We start from the raw sequence: 17,807 nt of genomic DNA, 5'->3' as shown, positions 1-17,807 counted from the left end.
AATATCAAGGTTACACTTATCGAGTATAGACTTATTATACTATAGCAGATGTTTCACCAAGTCTACTCAGTCCTAACAAAGCATGTTTATTTCATGTATTATTCTGGCAAATCAATAAACAAGCAAAAACAAATAAATAATATCGTTACAAATGCTGTCATAATTTTGCTCAAAGGCACACAATGTGCAACTCGAGATAAAAACAACTTTTGTAAAAGTTCGGGAAGTTTCGGAAAAGTTCGGATCAGCATGCATTTACAGGGCAAATACCGACGTCGACTTCTCTGTTCTCGCCGGTGCATTCTAATGCTTGCACTTTACATCTGTAGTTAAACATCATGAAAATTAATTGAATATTCCTAATGAACAAGAGTTCCAAACTTCAATTTGAATCCATATCCTATAGTTAAGCGCAGAACTAGTAATTACAATGATGTACCATGCTTTAGTTTAACTTTAATTTGAATAATATTGAGTTTGACTGAACTACTTTCAAAGTGTTGAGTAATGCCAGTCGTTATAACACAGGTGTTTAGTTTCATACACCTTGTACCCGCTTACAAGTTACCACGTATATAACATTGTGGGTGATTTTTTTGTATGGCCGACCATTTAGACAATCAAATAGTGGCCACTGTGTTGAAGCAATTGTTTTAAAGAGCTACACACATCGGTAGCGTCATCGAGACTTAAACCCTTAACCTACCTAATCCGGACACGTGAGCCTTTGTTTCCGCTTGGTGGCGAGCAAGAAAAAGGACACGAGCTCCACTGAGACCAATCAGACCACGTGATCATGCACTTCTTGACCTCACAAACACGTGACGACGCGTCACTTCCCACGCACTTGTCTGATGAAACCTGCAGGTTTGCAGGTTTGGACAATTTTAATTCTCGTTTAACATATAACACGTTTAGAACGATACAGAAATATATAGGCATGGGAAAAAACTACACGCATGGAAAAATGTATAGTTATGTGGGGTAAGATATATCACATATTATTTCAATTTCCTGATCGTGTTGTAAACAATTAACAACGGCCTATGGGAGTCGTAAGAATACGGTTTTTTCTTTGAATGTTTTTTGATAATATTATTATTTAACGAACAGAAGAACAATTGGCAAACCTGGGAACCTAATAAATCGTAGCAGCGTTTCGTTTTGGTTTGAATTCCTCTTCCACACGTATTGGAGCATTGACTGTACGGAGTGAACGGTCCCCACGTGTAAACGTTCCTACCTGTGTGAAAATATAAATATTTTGTAATTTGTATCGAACGAATGAATGAATATATTTTAGTTTATACCTGTCGTGGCCGAAACACGACAGTCGTTACATAGGCGTTTTGCTTTATACACCTCGTGCCTACGTACGTGTTAATTACCACGTATATCGAACGTTTATACCAATACGGCTAAGAACTACAGGGTTGCAACAACTGGCATTGATATTCGTGCTCAAGGGCACACACGACAACAATGGTAGCACCGCCGAGCCTCGAACCCAACAACCTCTGTGCTGGAAACAGGTGCTTCAACCACTACTGAAACTACGTAACAATTCTTACATGTGACGTTGCAACTGCCTCTTTGGCTCTGTAGCACTAGTGAAGATCCGTAAACGAACCCACAAAACGAATGATGCATCACCCACTTAGACGTACCAAGGTAGTAACAACCTCTTCTTCGTATTCGACTCCCAACACCACAGGTGGCTGTGCAGCTTTCCCATTGACCCCACCCACCCCATGCCACCCAAGGGGAGGGTCTTGGTCTTGTGCATGAACCAATATAACATTGTTCAGACTGACTTGGAATCTGAGTTCCGCAATTCGTTCCACAGTATTTGCTTCGAGATCGCACGCAATCAGCCCCGCAAGCGCTCCATGAGCCCCAAACGCCCCAAGCGTCACACTGTGGCCCGTTGCATGATCTGAACTCGATACTTTCACCAATGCATGTAAGAGATTGATTGTGTGTACCTGTCGGCGTTAAACAAGCCCTTTGTCGACTCGTGACACCAAGTTTGTTACACGAAGCATTGCATGCCCCGTACTGACCCCATGAGCCCCAATTAGCACAAGGCAATTCTCCACATGATATCATATCAAACTCGGGTCCAACGCAGCGGTCGGGATTTAATGTTTGATTTGAAGGTATGTCGACGCACGCCCGACGTCGAGACCGTAACGCTCCACCGCACGTTTCTGCACATGGCTGCCACGCTGACCAAGTTGCCCAAGACGCCCCACATTGACCCACGGTGCACGCTTGGTACTGCGTGTTCACTCCGCGGCAGAGATCAGTTGAAACTAACAGCATCCCTGACGTCGAAATACAACTCCGCCGGGATTGGCGCCTTCCAGTCCCGCAGGTAACGTCGCAAGCTCCCCATGTGCTCCACGTTGACCACGAATGCTGTACCGTTGTTTCAGCTGTCGGATACAGCGAAGTCTAAAAACATATTTAAATTGTTAGCGTCATAAGCAATTCTTTAGAACGTCATCAAATTTTAAAATGTATTGCAGGGAGGGGGCGAAGGTTCAATGCCCCGTGGTGCTAGTTAATGACGAGTCTCTGCCATACGTAAATATAAGGTATCTAGTCCACTATGCTACATACTTGGTAAGGGAGCGCAAGGTGAGTATAACAGAACACTCGTGTGGTAACGAATGACATTACCCCAACACGTGAGGATAAATAGGTTACATACATTCATAAAGCACACCAACGGCCAATGATGACAATATACTCACCGCTTTTAGATGGAAGCAAGCGTGACGGACGCAGCATCCTTCAGCCGAGCTGCTCAAGTCGGGAAAGCCAGGCACCGGGAAGAAGTAAAACGGACAATAAATTGCTGAGAGCGCTTCTAAAGTTGAACTTCCTGGGTTGGAGTGAGCTGTAAGAAGTTCTAACGGGTCAACGTTGACAAGAGGGGGTGGCTGGACTTGTCCTGGTTGTGTTTGTCCTTGAAGGCCTATTGCTCCTGGTAAAAGTGCTAAGGCGTCTTTACAGCAAGCAACATCCGGGCAGGAGTATAAGGAACGCGAGTTACTTGTGGAGTTGTTGTCTTGGAGACATGGGAGACGATGAAAGAGTTTCGGAATGAAAGTTGTCGTCTGCGAAGTGATTGATGTTATTTAGTTTATGTATTAAATATAGTTTTGATAGCTTGACTGCGTGAAGGGGTTACTACATATAACTTGCAATGACCAAACCAACCAAAATTCATGTCTGCTTATCCACACACTGCACTGCAATAGCTTCAGTGCAATAGCTTCAGCAACTCGACTGCTGCAATGGAATTTAACAACCATAATTTAGTTACTCAGACATTTACCACCAAACAAATGCTAATATACCACAAGGTAATTAACTACAAATATTCAACAAGACTTACAGGAGAACACCTCGTTTCAGTGACATCATTCGTAATGAATTGCGGGAATCGCTCAACAGTTAAGAATTGTCGCATTAACTGTAGACTTGGGTAAATACAACGATAGGTTTTGGTAGAATAACAACATCCAACTAGTTGGCATTCCGTTTCCGATATTCCTACGAAGAAAACGGGTTACATAGATTTAACACATTCTCTCAGTATATTGTAGCGTATATCTGCGCATATACCGGCGAATGTCTTTGGAAAATTAACAAACATTGCTCTAAAATTAAGTGGGTCAATGTTATCAGTTTTATTCTCCCTAAAAAAACACGCACTTGTTTTACACGACTCGATCTTAAATGAATAAATGACTCGTATTTATTCTTGCATGACCTAGAAACGGTATAGTCGTTAGGCTATACCACGGGTATTATGTTTTATATACACCCGTCTCCGCTTACGATTCACCACGTATGAAACTTGTAGGCGATAGCTGAAAACTATTAGAAGTTTTTTTCTAAAGGTGTTCCTAACGTGACAGAGGTCCTAAGATAATATACCAGAGTTTGCTCCATTAGTCTATTACAGACAAAGATTCCTTACCGATCCAACCACACATGGGAGATCGTTGGAACGGAGTGTCCATCATATTAGCAAACGTACAAAGATCTGTTTGTTCGGTTCCTTTGATTGTCTTGAACACTTGAACGATCGATGATTGGTAGAACGGATTCCATGGCGTAGCAAGTTGAGCAATCTGCCTGTAATAATAAAATCCGACTTGAGGCTCACTGTGGTGGCTACGATTTAGTGTGTGTCTCGTAACTGGAGGCTCCCAGATTCAAGGTTTACTGTTGTGGCTACGTGTGTGTCGTAACTGTATGCTCCCAGGTTCAAGGCTCTCCGTGGTGGCTGCGATTTAGTGTGTGCCTCGTAACTGGAGGCTCCCAGGTTCAAGGCTCACTGTGGTGGCTACGATTCAGTGTATGCCTCCTAATTGGAGGCTCCCAGGTTCAAGGCTCACTGTGGTGGCTACGATTCAGTGTATGCCTCCTAATTGGAGGCTCCCAGGTTCAAGGTTTATTGTGGTGGCTACGATTCAGTGTGTGCCTCGTAACTGAAGGCTCCCAGGTTCAAGGCTCACTGTGGTGGCTACGATTCAGTGTATGCCTCGTAATTGGAGGCGCCCAGGTTCAAGGCTCACTGTGATAGCTACCATCGAATGTGTGCCTCGTAACTGAAAAGTTTCAGTAAACATAAACCTATTTAAAAACATATAAACGGCTGTTCGATAGCGAGCATACAACACACAGATATTTTTGAGAAATGGGGCCGTTGTAGCACACAGGGGATCCTCCCATAAACCCCTCCCCATACAGGACTCTATACACGAACAACTTTTCGTCGAAACAACAAGTCGGGTCGCTGAGACAAATAATTGGATTTTCCTGCGACTGTGGGTTGTTTGGTTGACAAGGGCTTCTGTAAAACAATGTGACGTCACAGGTTGTTACGTAATTAGTCAGAAAAGTGTTACACCATTATTTAAAATTGTTACAACTAAAAGTAAGAAAATTTTACGACATAAGTAAGAATGTGAGATATGTTTGCGTCATAAACAAGAAATCTCTGTTACGTCAGAAGGCATTCTAAAATTCTAGTATTATCTAAAATCAAGCTAAACTTAAAATGCAGACCATTATAAAAGCAGATTTCGCAATGTTACGTTTAAATGAGAAAATTCTTTGACGTCATCGTTTAAATGTCGTCATAACATTCATAACGTCACAGTACCTCTGACAAAGCGGGATATTCACAGCGCAAGTTGGCATTTCAGTTTCGAAGGCGTTTGATTGGTCGATTACGAGGAGGCGTTCGTCTATGTCTTCTCCTATTGGCTGAAAGGATAATGACGTCACGTGGTTGTTTTTTCGGTATTAACCAATGAAAAGCTCTCATCAGAGGTGAAAGGTTATGGTTGTAAACTTAAAGGTTATAGTTAAGTAGACAAATTATAAGTCTCCAAGATAAGTCTCCCAAATTGTTTTGTTTTTCATCGAAAAAAGATCGCGGTTATAAGTTTTATAAAAGTGTATATGACAAAGTTTGGAAGTCGTGTTTTGTGACGCCATATTGCCGTTTGTGACGTCACTTACCCGAAGTTGATTGATTGAAGTCAGAAAGTTTGAGTTGTTTGATTCATTTGGTTTTTCAACTTTCGTTATTTTGTTTCGCGCTTTTTCTATCTCCTGAAGTGTTACTGTAATGTAAAATTCGAGAACTGAAACCAATAAAATGTAAAATTAGATCGTAAAAAATGCTATATTTAACTGCCACGAGTTTTACCCGATAATTTGTTGTATACAATCTTTGCGGTAAGATGGTTCAACCGCAATTAATAACGGTCTATGGGTCGCGCGAATATGGTTTTATAAATCTTCAACTATTCTTTGTTTACTACAAAATGCGACAGTAATAAATCGACTTTCGTTTTGATATCGCTAAGTCGTGTGATTTTGTTGATAATTGGATTCATTATTTAAATAGGGTTTTATTTTATGTAAACATCTTCATTACGTAACATTTATAGTTTTTCTTTAAAAACCAAAAAAATGAATTAATTAAAACAATAAAATTAATAGAATGCAGTATATACAAATTTAACACAATTTTATGTGAAATGCCTAAAAAACATTTAAAATATTATTAAATAAAAACAATATAAACTAAATACTGCTGTTAAATAAATGAATTGAATATTTTCACCTCTTCCAGTGTAGCAGTTCGGTTGTTTGTCTTTGTTGAAACAACAGTGGTTATATTGTGAACAAACAGTACGGTTTGTGACGTCATTACCACCGCAGGACACCCTGCGTTGGCTGGCACTAACCTGACACCGGGTCGAGGGGTCGCTTACAACTTCTAAAAATTTAAACTTAATTTGTGTCTCGGGTGAAATTGGTACATACAAACGAAAAAGAGGAAAATTACAAAATATTTGTTGTAATTTTGACATAAAAACAGATGTAAATAGGCTTTGTTAGAATAAACATGCAAAATAATCTTTAGAAAAGTGAAAGTGGCAAAAATTATTAACAATTCTAAACTGTTGGTTTTGTGTCTTCGACTCTCATAATCAATATCACAATAAAAAATACTTACATTTTCCCCAAAGCAAACAAAAAAATTTTTTTTCTAAAACAATAAAAATGTCTCTATTTTACGACGAAAATATATAAAATTGTTTTCAAAGTATTAAAACCTAAACACTCATATAGATAAAAATCAATACTATGACGATTACCTGATATCACCATGGCGAACGCTGCAACAGTCACGAAATTCATTATGACGTCATAAATATCCGGCAAAGTTACCGCGAATACCTGTCACACAGTGAAACGTTTCTGGAAAATAAAATACAATACTTTGTTTTTTTTATTTATATCTCAAACCCGAAAGAGTATTGTCGTGTTTTGAAAAGTTCTCAGCCGATTAGTTAGTAAAAACGGGAGATTATGACGTAACAGTGTGTCATCGCTGCTGCTGTTGCAAAACTTTCAAGTGGTATATATTAGAATGTCGTTTTGTGATGTCACAAACACGTGTGTGACGTCATTAATTCTTTGAAATCTGTGACGTCAATAATCCTTCAAAAGTTTGGTTGTTTAAGATTTCTACGAAAACATGGAAATAAATCGACAGTGAGCATGAGGTGTAGGAATCCACATAAAGTATAAATATGTCTCCTGGTGTACAAGAAGATGCCCATGTTATAACTACGTATGTATAAAATGGAAACTTTGTAACACCATCATTGTAAATTAGGTTAGTATCCACCAAGGTATATTACCACCACACCTAGCACTCAACACAGCAGGGTATTACTTGTAAGTTATAAATGGCCAATTAGCGGCGAATAAGATCAGGTATTAAGATTTACGACTGGCGGACGAGAGGAGCTCGTAACGCCTCAGGTCGCATCGCACGTCGCGGTACCGATTGTCACGTGACAGCAGGGTCTTCCGCCGCTATTGTGACGTAATAATATCTTCCGGGTCGGAAAGTTAGTTGTTATGTGTAAACGTACGCGAATATACCGCGAGTTCTTTTATCTATAAATCAGTACGCCAGTGATTGCTTTGAAGATACAGTACTCTTGTATACCTGTATGGAAGAAATACGTTCTCGTGTAAGATCAATTTGCATTTAGGTTTGTTGGGCGCAGGTTTTAAACGCTTGTAAAACCACGTATGTAAAACCGCCAATTTGCTGCGGGCAAGTAATGCAATGTGATAATCGTGAAGAATTAACATGGAGTATGAATACACCCATGGTGTATCGTATATAGGAAGACACCCATGTTATAACTCGACAGTGGGCAATATGTGCTTTTATAATTAGTTAAAATACAAAACACAATTTTCCCGACCCAGTGGTTCCTTATGAGTTGTTTAAATTGTCACCTTTATACTTTACCAAATAAGGAAACAAACCTAAACAACAATCAACCGCAAAGGTCCATACCTGGTAACTTAATTGTAAGCGGGCATGAGGTGTATAAAACAGAACATCTGTGTTAACGACTGTTGTTGCCCCACCAAGCGAGGATAAATAAGTTACATACGTGGTAACTTGTAAGCGGCCACAAACACCCGTGTTAAAACCACTGTCGTTGGGTAAATAAGTTATTCATTTATTCCTGTAGCGCCTACACAGCCGATACGATGTCAACAGAGTTAATAACAATCGTATCCTTAAGTGTGGACTCATTAATTAAACCTATTTATAACTACAAAGGCGAAGTAAGTACTAGTTAAACGCAAATTTTACACGAGGAAAAGTGATTAAAACTAGCGATACCGAGCATTGATAATTGTATATATTAAAAAGTCGGCCAAATACTTCTATAACCGCAAATTAAAAATGGAATTCCCGGGGAGGTTTTATTTATAAGTCGTTTCGCGGTAATCTGCAGAAACCCACAAAAATATAAATTTAGCGAAATTCAACATTCTTCTGTGACGTCATACCTGTCAGAGAAATAAGTTCTATTGTATTTAAAAACTCTTTGCTGCCACCATCGGGACTGATATCCAGCGCTGCGCCATTTGTTAGCGCACCATTAGCTTACAGTATATATGGACTCAAAGCTCACCGCTGCTACCATTGTAGTTGCATGTAACCTTCGAAAAGACACTTAACGGCAATGTCTCCTACCCAGTGATAACTATTAAAATAAAAAAAACAAAACACTTCTAAATATAATAACCTACGAAGTAACCTGCTTGGTAACTCGTAAGCGGGCACGAGGTGTATAAAACAGAACGGGCACGAGGTGTATGAAAATCGTTCACCTTCGGTGGTTTTATAAAACCACATCGCTCTTCGTTGTCACCTGGTGGTTACATTTGTATGTAAATTTCCGCTTGGTGGTTCTAGAGAGTTTATCGTTTGAACATTAAACTTAAAATCGTTGCTTGTCAATATATTTTTTTTGTCAACGATAAAAAAATTCGACCTTTAACACACATGTTTTTATTATCTTATATCGTTTCATTTGGTAGTAAACAAAGAATATTAACATAATTTTATAACCGTATCCGCACGACTCTAAAAAGAGCGTTGTTAATTGTAAAAATCACGGTGGGAAATATGGGATATCATAACGGTCCATCTTGCCCCACTATATGTGTGTATTCTGTTACCCGCAGAAGAAAGTTGATAATTTTTTAATTAAAAAACTTGGTGGATATTTTGAAGTACTAAGTGGACTATCACAGCTTGAGGATGTATAACTTGGATGTACATATAGACGTTCAAATATTAAGTAAACATTTCATTGCTGGTATATTGCGTTTAGAAACTACACTAAAAATTATGCTTTTTTATTACTGTATCCTTACGACTATAAAAAGAACGCTGTTAATTGTAAAAAAACGCGGTGGGAAATATGGGATATCATGTGCTTAGGACCATCTTACCCCGCACCACTATAAATGTTTTTCTGTGACGTCATAAAATGATAAGAATCGAGCGCAGACCGAGGCGCTAAACGTCCTGCAGCGTTGTTTCTCTAGGAGAAAAAAAGAAACAAAGCCGAGAAAAAAGTAGGAGCAGACGTCCCGCGCTGTTCCTCAGATTGCAGTTTCAGGTTTAAACTGTGCAGATCAGCAGAAAGGTTCGTTTGGGTATTGTAGTTGATAGTTATGTCGCGTCTAGAAAAGCAGAACCAAGCGGGGAAGAGACATTTTAAAGAGACAAAATCACTTGGTAAGTTTTAAATGTGATGTAGTATATGTATAAACGTGGTTACGTGGGTATATACGTTTTATATTTAGCAGTTGGAAAGTGTGTTTAGATACTCAATGATATATGATATAAGTATCCATTCTTCAATTTTCTTGTAGAGACCACAAAGCGTGATTTAGCGCTTTTAATTTGACACTATTTCTGTAGTTTAGCAATACGATCACATTCTATTCATTCACTGTAAACAACGGCTAATTAACTTAAATTGAGCGCTAGATTTAAGGTAAAACGAGCTTTACTGAACATAATTCATTTAACATTTAAATGTATTTTTGTGTTTTTAAAACGGTTAAATTATTGAAGCTAACCACAAACGCTTTGTGTATCTGGCTTTCATTAGACCTAACACAACGGGTGGTATATCATAAGCTGTTTTCATTGTTGAACTTATATCAAATATGAGGTATATGAAGACACCATGTATGGTGTGCAACGCCCTTGTATAAAATCCTTGGTTTTATGTTTGTAAACATGTAACATTAAAATTGAACGTAAAAGCATGAAATGCATTAAGATGTTAAACCTAACGTCGTTTATTCCTTGCAGCAACTAGAAAAGCAGAAGTTCATTCTATAAGAGACAAGTTTCCGACCAAAATACCAGTAAGTCCAAAACCATTAAATGTTTACATATACGCGTGAGGTGATAACGTTGTTACGTTATACCGGAAGTGACGCATCAAGCAACGTCACGAATGCATCATTGTTTATGTTTTGTTTGATACGTAGTTAGGTGCTTTATGTACCTGTATTATGATGCGTCTGTATGCACCATGTGTGTCTGGTGTAAAAGAAGACACCCATGTTATAACTCGACAGTGAGCATGAGGTGTATAAATACACCATGTGTGTCTGGTGTATAAGAAGACACCCATGTTATAACTCGGTAGTGAGCATGAGGTGTATGAATACACCATGTGTGTCTGGTGTAAAAGAAGACACCCATGTTATAACTCGACAGTGAGCATCAGTTGTATGAATACACCATGTGTGTCTGGAGTATAAGAAGACACCCATGTTATAAATCGACAGTGAGCATGAGTTGTATGAATACACCATGTGTGTCTGGTGCATAAGAAGACACCCATGTTATAAATCGACAGTGAGCATGAGTTGTATGAATACACCATGTGTGTCTGGTGCATAAGAAGACACCCATGTTATAACTCGACAGTGAGCATGAGTTGTATGAATACACCATGTGTGTCTGGTGCAAAAGAAGACACCCATGTTATAAATCGACAGTGAGCATGAGGTGTATGAATACACCATGTGTGTCTGGTGTATCAGAAGACACCCATGTTATAACTCGACAGTAGCATGAGGTGTATGAATACACCATGTGTGTCTGGTGAATAAGAAGGCACCCATGTTATAAATCGACAGTGAGCATGGGGTGTATAAATACACCATGTGTGCCTGGTGTATCAGAAGACACCCATGTTATAACCCAACAGTGAACATGAGGTGTATGAATACACCATGTGTGTCTGGTGTATAAGAAGATACCCATGTTATAACTCGACTGTGAACATGGGGTGTATGAATACACCATGTGTGTCTGGTGAATAAGAAGACACCCATGTTATAACCTGACAGTAAACATGATACTTATTGCAACTTTCACCATTACGTGATTGTTGAACGCTACAAAAAGGAGACAATGTTATACCTTTACTTGAGCATGGGGTGTAAATACACCATGGTCCCTGGTGAATATGACAATGAGTCAATTTGCGACGATAATAAGGTGACGTACTTTCGGTTTTACTTTTTTTTTAACAGCGTTTACCTTACAGTGTAGCTCGCCTCGGTGTAAAAAAACGCAAACATAAAATTGTCTACACTCAGCGTTGTTCAGCGCAGGTCAGTGTAGATATTTTTTTTAACTCCGTGTCCCATGTTGTAATTTTCTAATATCGTCCCACTTTTTAGCAAACAAAGAATAATTACGTATTTATTTGACAGTATCCTTACCGCCTTAAAAAAAACGTTGTTATTTGTTAAAAATTCGACTGGGAAAAAAGGAATTAAATGTGCTAACGGTATCAATCTTACCCCACTGCTATAGTGGGGTGGAGGAAGATGGGACACCTTTAGCAAATAACATCCAAACATTCTGATCAAGTTTTGAATAATAAACAACGGTCTTTGGTTGCGTGGGAATACGGTTTTATAAATCTTTGAATGTTCTTTGTATATTATCAAATGAGACCTGAAAATGAAATGAAAAGGTGTCCCATCTTTTCCACCCTAAACTATATATTTTTTTATTCAAAGCGTGTTTTAACTGCTGTTGTTTTGTTGTTGATTACCTTCTTTCCGTTATCCATATAACATGATTTTCGCTTTTTTTTTCAAGAGTAAAAAAAAACTTAGTTATAGTAGGGTGGAAAGATAGGACACATTTTCATTCTAGTTTTCTAGTCCCATTTATTAGTAAACAAATAACATTCAAAGAATTATATCAAACTGTGTAAACTTGACTCCTCACGTCTTCTGTAGACCGTTAGGTTAACAAACTGTTAAAGTTGTCCGTCTCCCCCCCCCTACTATGTGTTGTGGAATAGTTTTTTAAACCTATGTATAGTTCTGTTGGATAAGATGGGACTTTTTAGCTCATTTTTTTGTCATTGTTAAATGGGACTAGAATAAAAATGACTTCCTATCTTTTTCTTTTTCTCATCTTTTCTCCCATTTGTTCTCCAGAAAGTGTGTCCCATCTCCCCCCACCCTACTATGTTTTATGGTATATTCTAAACCTCTTTCTCTTATTTAGAAATCGTATGTCGGTCGGTTCCTCCCAGGCCGTCTACCTGACCGTTGATAGTCGCCACATGCCAGGAATGGCGCTTACGATGGCGGAAATATACAACGATAACTTGGACGAGGACGGATTCTTATATATGACGTACGCTTCCCAAGAGATGTTCGGCTGATAAGTTGAGAAGACGTACTGCTGCAAGAAATATCTTTGGTTGTACCGTTATATTTTACACTTAAATCAAAGTATTTAGTTTGATAAGATTCAAACCGAAAGCGATCCTTTATGTCAGCTGCACTTCGTACGTTTTATTTTGCAATACTTGCCGTTATATTGGTTACTAACAATAGCGAACTCTCCTGTCTGTATTCATATATTGCTACACATAGTACTTGCCTTTAGTTAACTGTGAAATAAATCAATGAGCTTATTTTCTATATTACGCCTTGGAAAACTTTATGCAATTGCTACTTGTAAATAAAATAAGCTAATGAAAATAGTTGATTGGTGTAAAAGTTGGACTTAACAAGAGTCCTGGCTTAACCAATCGTTTGAAGTTTGCATAAAGTTCGAAATATGTTTGCGGTCGACTTCGGATAAGTCGCTCAAATTCCCACCCACGTGGATATAAATGACCAAACCAACCAAAAGCCATGTCTGCTTTTCCACACACTGCAATAGCTTCAGCAACTCAACTGTGGGCATGGAGTGGCAACCATGGATAAGTACTCAAGTTCCCACCCACGAGGATATGACCGAACCAACCAAAAGTCATGTCTGCTTATCGACACACTGCAATAACTTCAGCAACTCGACTGTGGGCATGGGAGTGGCAACCATGGATAAGTCACTCAAGTTCCCAACCATGAGGATATAATTAAAAAAAAACTAAAAGTCATACCTGCTTATTCACACACTGGAATAGAACGAATGAAATTTAATTATCGCGTGGCCGAAAAATGACAAAACGGCCTTCGTTATAATACGGGTATTCATAAACCTCATGCCAGTTACAAGTTACCATGTAAGTAATTGTGTTACGAAACTTGAACCGATTATCTCTGGGTTACATGCAGACCAATAACCACTTTGCCACGGCGCCGGACTACAGCTACAGCAACTCACCTGTAAAGTAGAAACATTAATTTGTTACCTTCGACGACAGTTTTGTACGCCAAAGTGTATCCAAAACAAAGCAAAGAACAAAGATGGAGGTAAACTTCAACTGTGCATAACTGCACCCCCTATTAATTTGGTTAGTACAAACATGTGATAAAACAGAAATAATTCTGTTTTGTTGTTATTTTTTAACTTAATTTTGTACAAATGCCTACGCAGTGTCCTATAACTTGAATTGCGAGATAAATACAACTCTAGTTAAATTGTAAAGCGGCAAAAAAGTTAAAACAACGAAGCAAAGATCTTAACTAAGCGATATTTTACACGAAGATCATTCTGTTACTTTAGCTACCAGGCATAATGTAAATATTCATTAAACGGCTTATCTGGTATAAAAAAAACGTAGTACAGCTACAGTCCATGATAAAGTTTTTTTGGATGGCAAACAAAAGGACGATTATAATTGCAAAAAAACGTATTTTTAACGAATGAAATTATTCAAAACTTTTGTAAGACCGTTTAAAAGAGTTTTTTGTTAATTTTACTAGAACAACAAAGTGTAAGTTTTACTAAATTTATCCTCGCATGATGGTTCATTATGACACCAGTGTTCCAGCATACAAGTTACCAGTTTACCACCTAAGTAACTTCAAAAGTGTTTTTCTTTTTTGGTTCAATTTGATACCCCACGTTACTAATTTCAATTTGGCAATAATGAACAGTTCATTGGTACAGATTAGGCTGGTGGAAAGTGTTAGAGGTTTGTAGTTAGGGGTTATAGGGGCTTAGTTGGAGGTTAGTGGTAATAGGGGTTACCAGATAACATAGGGGGATAATTCTTCAATATAAGATGTTGTATATTTAATAGAAATTGTGCCTTTAATGGGTTATTTACTGTTCTGATTTGAAGTGATTTGTTTGAAACAAAAATGTATCCTAATGACCTTTTTGTACATATGTGGTAATTGATTAGGTGAATTTTATTAGTGGCCCTAGTTGGTATTCTACTTTTAATGTGCTGAATTTAAGGCTATTTTTAATGACTCTTACTGTTTGTATGTGGCAAGGTACAGTAGTAATTTAATCTATTTGATGAAGTCAATTTTGATTCGTACTTTAAGTTGATATTTACTCTAAATTTCAGGCGATTTATAAAGTATTAAAATGTGTGCATACCGTTGCAAAATAGGGCCTTCAATCTTAAACAGTGATTTGGCTTGCCTCGGAGCCGAGTGCAAACGCATGTTGGAATGTGGGGCAGATTATTTGCATCTTGATGTGATGGACGGACATTTTGTGCCAAATATCACGTTCGGGCATCCTGTTGTGCAATGTATAAGGTTGGTACCCGTACGCCTCATGCTCATTGTCAAGTTGTCGCTGATTTATCTTTTATATTAATATCATTGTGGGTGGGAATTTGAGTGACTTTATTTAACGTTTGATTTTGAATATCCAAAAGTCTGACCTATTTGAAAGAAAATTTAAATAGAATTTCAAAATTTAAAATAAAGAAAAATCAAGTTATATGTTAAACAAGAAGTCCTGTTTGAATCGAAATGCAGGAAAAGCATCGGTGAGGGCCCTATATGTGAAGTACATATGATGGTATCACGCCCCGATCAATGGGTGAAAGCTATGTCGGAATCAGGTGCGAATATTTATACATTTCACTTGGAGGCATCTGATAACCCACAGCAGTTGATCAAGGAGGTAAGATGACATCTTTTGCTGATTAGTCTTGTGTGTTAAAGTTAAGCATGTTCAAGGCTTGTCATTGCCACTGTTGTGACAGTAGTACACCTGTGTATTGAACCCCTTTATTTTCCACACTGACAATTAAGTATCATATTCTTATAACCTATTTAAAAATAACAGTGTCGTGACACAGTGATATTAGAGCCTCGTTCGCTGCTACCATTGTGGGCGTATGTGTCCTTGGGCAAGACACTTAACGGCAATTTCCCCAACCCAGTGAGCTTACGAATAAGTTGTCCAAATTATCAGCTATACAAAATATGGCATGGCAACCTTTGCATGGGTAGAAATCGAAAAAAAAAATAAGCTGTAAGAAAAAAATAACCAGAAGATTTTCTATTCTATATGGGCGAGGTTTTTGTTAAGGACCTAGGATTTAGACCAGAGTTGGTCCATTACCCCAGCACCCAGGAAGCTTAACTGTAGGGTACTGGTTAGTGTATCTATCGTTGGACGTGACATTTAACAGCAATTGCTTCAACCCAGTGGTTACCCATTGTTGTCTAAGTTGTCAGCCATACAAAAAAAAACAATCAGCCACCACAGTGCCCATTTATAAGTCACCAGTCGGCAGTCACCACGATGTAACACTATGGGTGATTACCTTAGGAACTTTATTATGTTTTCAATGTATAGAAAACAATTTAGATACCATACTAGGCTACATACTTAGTAAGTTATTAGCCACTTGCTTGTTTAATAGCATGGTTCAAACACTGTTTATTCATTCTAAATTTGCTAATAATTTTTTTGTCGTATTTTTCTTTTTATATTTTTTTTGTGATTTTTTTAGATTCGTGAAGAAGGAATGAAAGCTGGCTGTGCCATCAAACCCGCAACTCCGGTTTCAAAACTCATCGATTTACTTCATACGCAGATGGCTGATGTGGCGCTAGTAATGACTGTGGAACCTGGGTTTGGTGGTCAATCTTTTATGAGGCCTATGATGGAAAAGGTTCTTATGCTCGCTGTTGGTTTATAACATGGGTGTCTTCTTATACACCAGACACACATGGTGTATTTATACACCTCATGCTCACTGTCCAGTTATAACATGGATGTCTTCTTATACACCAGACGCACATGGTGTATTTATACACCTCATGCTCACTGTCGAGTTATAACATGGGTGTCTTCTTATACACCAGACACATATGGTGTATTCATACCCCTTCTGCTCACTGTCGAGTTATAACATGGGTGTCTTCTTATACACCAGACACACATGGTGTATTTATACACCTCATGCTCACTGTCGAGTTATAACATGGGTGTCTTCTTATACACCAGACACACATGGTGTATTCATACACCTCATGCTCACTGTCGAGTTATAACATGGGTGTCTTCTTATACACCAGACACACATGGTGTATTTATACACCTTATGCTCACTGTCGAGTTATAACATAGGTGTCTTCTTATACACCAGACACACAAGGTGTATTCATACACCTCATGCTCACTGTCGAGTTATAACATGGGTGTCTTCTTATACACCAGACACACATGGTGTATTTATACACCTCATGCTCACTGTCGAGTTATAACATGGGTGTCTTCTTATACACCAGACGCACATGGTGTATTTATACACCTCATGCTCACTGTCGAGTTATAACATGGGTGTCTTCTTATACACCAGACACATATGGTGTATTCATACCCCTTATGCTCACTGTCGAGTTATAACATGGGTGTCTTCTTATACACCAGACACACATGGTGTACTCATACACCTCATGCTCACTGTCGAGTTATAACATGGGTGTCTTCTTATACACCAGACACACATGGTGTATTGGCATACACCTCATGCTTACTGGAGAGTTATAACTGTTATGTATTTAACTGTCTAAACACGTTATACCCCAGGCAGCCTCTGAAACACCCTTATGTTAACTTGTGTATTTAAACCTTATGTTGATTTTTTTATGAAACCCAAGTCCATCACTAGTCTACTGTGTCATGTCTATAAATAAAACTTGCTCTACTGTTCAGGTTCGTGAGCTAAGGAAGGCATATCCTCACCTAGATATTGGTGTTGACGGTGGGGTTGGTCCTTCGTCCATTCACCATTGTGCAGAGGCAGGTTTGTACATTGCTACTTGGTGGGTGGTAACCTGTATAAGTGGTTCAAGTATCTATGCTACAGTATTTATTGTTGGCGTATGCGACTTATGCAAGACTCCTGACTGCAATTAGTTTTAGTTGTGGGTTATCTAAAATCTAAATTCTCTAATTTGTGTATTATCTAAATTCTTTAAATTTCCAATCATATATTGCAGTCATCATTTAAAAAAATTTATAACCATACGCCTATGTTAACGTCTGGTGTTAAATTTACCCATGTAGGATGAGTAAGTTACATCCATTCTTCCATTCATGCATGTCTCTTTGTACACTAATGTCGCAAAACCTGATTTTTGTTTTCAGGAGCAAACATGATAGTATCTGGATCAGC

The 17,807-nt window shown here is 38.3% G+C and overlaps 3 protein-coding genes across 3 annotated transcripts in view; 2 read left to right on the top strand and 1 right to left on the bottom strand.

Moving 5' to 3' along the window:
• Positions 1-66: 66 nt before the first annotated feature.
• On the bottom strand, positions 67-6,830 carry LOC100178821. Its single transcript, XM_002124814.4, has 12 exons — positions 6,696-6,830; positions 6,158-6,313; positions 5,548-5,651; positions 5,186-5,289; positions 4,703-4,873; positions 3,995-4,152; positions 3,407-3,564; positions 2,760-3,125; positions 1,572-2,457; positions 1,131-1,243; positions 707-861; positions 67-323 (listed from the first exon to the last, which is right to left on the bottom strand). Exons 1-12 carry the CDS (start codon positions 6,736-6,738, stop codon positions 245-247), a joined length of 2,493 nt encoding a protein of 830 aa, XP_002124850.3. The 5' UTR covers positions 6,739-6,830; the 3' UTR covers positions 67-244.
• Positions 6,831-9,546: 2,716 nt separating this feature from the next.
• On the top strand, positions 9,547-12,965 carry LOC108950038 (microtubule-associated proteins 1A/1B light chain 3C-like). The gene is given in 5 exon segments (XM_026837324.1): positions 9,547-9,664; positions 10,250-10,308; positions 11,339-11,419; positions 11,421-11,452; positions 12,482-12,965. Coding segments are annotated over 5 exon segments (396 nt in total). The 5' UTR covers positions 9,547-9,600; the 3' UTR covers positions 12,642-12,965.
• A 1,766-nt stretch (positions 12,966-14,731) lies between these two features.
• LOC100177250 (ribulose-phosphate 3-epimerase-like) overlaps positions 14,732-17,807 on the top strand; it is a 4,668-nt gene continuing 1,592 nt past the window's right edge. The window contains exons 1-4 of the mRNA XM_009862318.2: positions 14,732-14,925; positions 15,151-15,298; positions 16,137-16,298; positions 17,345-17,435. Coding sequence (XP_009860620.1) covers positions 14,750-14,925; positions 15,151-15,298; positions 16,137-16,298; positions 17,345-17,435 — 577 coding nt within the window. The 5' untranslated portion in view covers positions 14,732-14,749. The remainder of the gene's footprint in view (positions 14,926-15,150; positions 15,299-16,136; positions 16,299-17,344; positions 17,436-17,807) is intronic.

This window comes from Ciona intestinalis, chromosome 13, assembly GCF_000224145.3.
Source record: "Ciona intestinalis chromosome 13, KH, whole genome shotgun sequence".
Lineage (NCBI taxonomy): Eukaryota > Metazoa > Chordata > Ascidiacea > Phlebobranchia > Cionidae > Ciona > Ciona intestinalis.
Note: the sequence above shows the minus strand (reverse complement) of the source record. Positions and strands in the feature narration are given on the sequence as shown.

Coding starts and splice junctions, on each gene's coding strand:
- LOC100178821 (XM_002124814.4), bottom strand. CDS start 6,738: ATGAATTTCGTGACTGTTGCAGCGTTCGCCATGGTGATATCAG. Junction 6,314..6,695: donor GTTCGCCATGGTGATATCAG/GTAATCGTCATA, acceptor TTAAATTTTTAG/AAGTTGTAAGCGACCCCTCG. Junction 4,153..4,702: donor CCCATTTCTCAAAAATATCT/GTGTGTTGTATG, acceptor TTATTATTACAG/GCAGATTGCTCAACTTGCTA.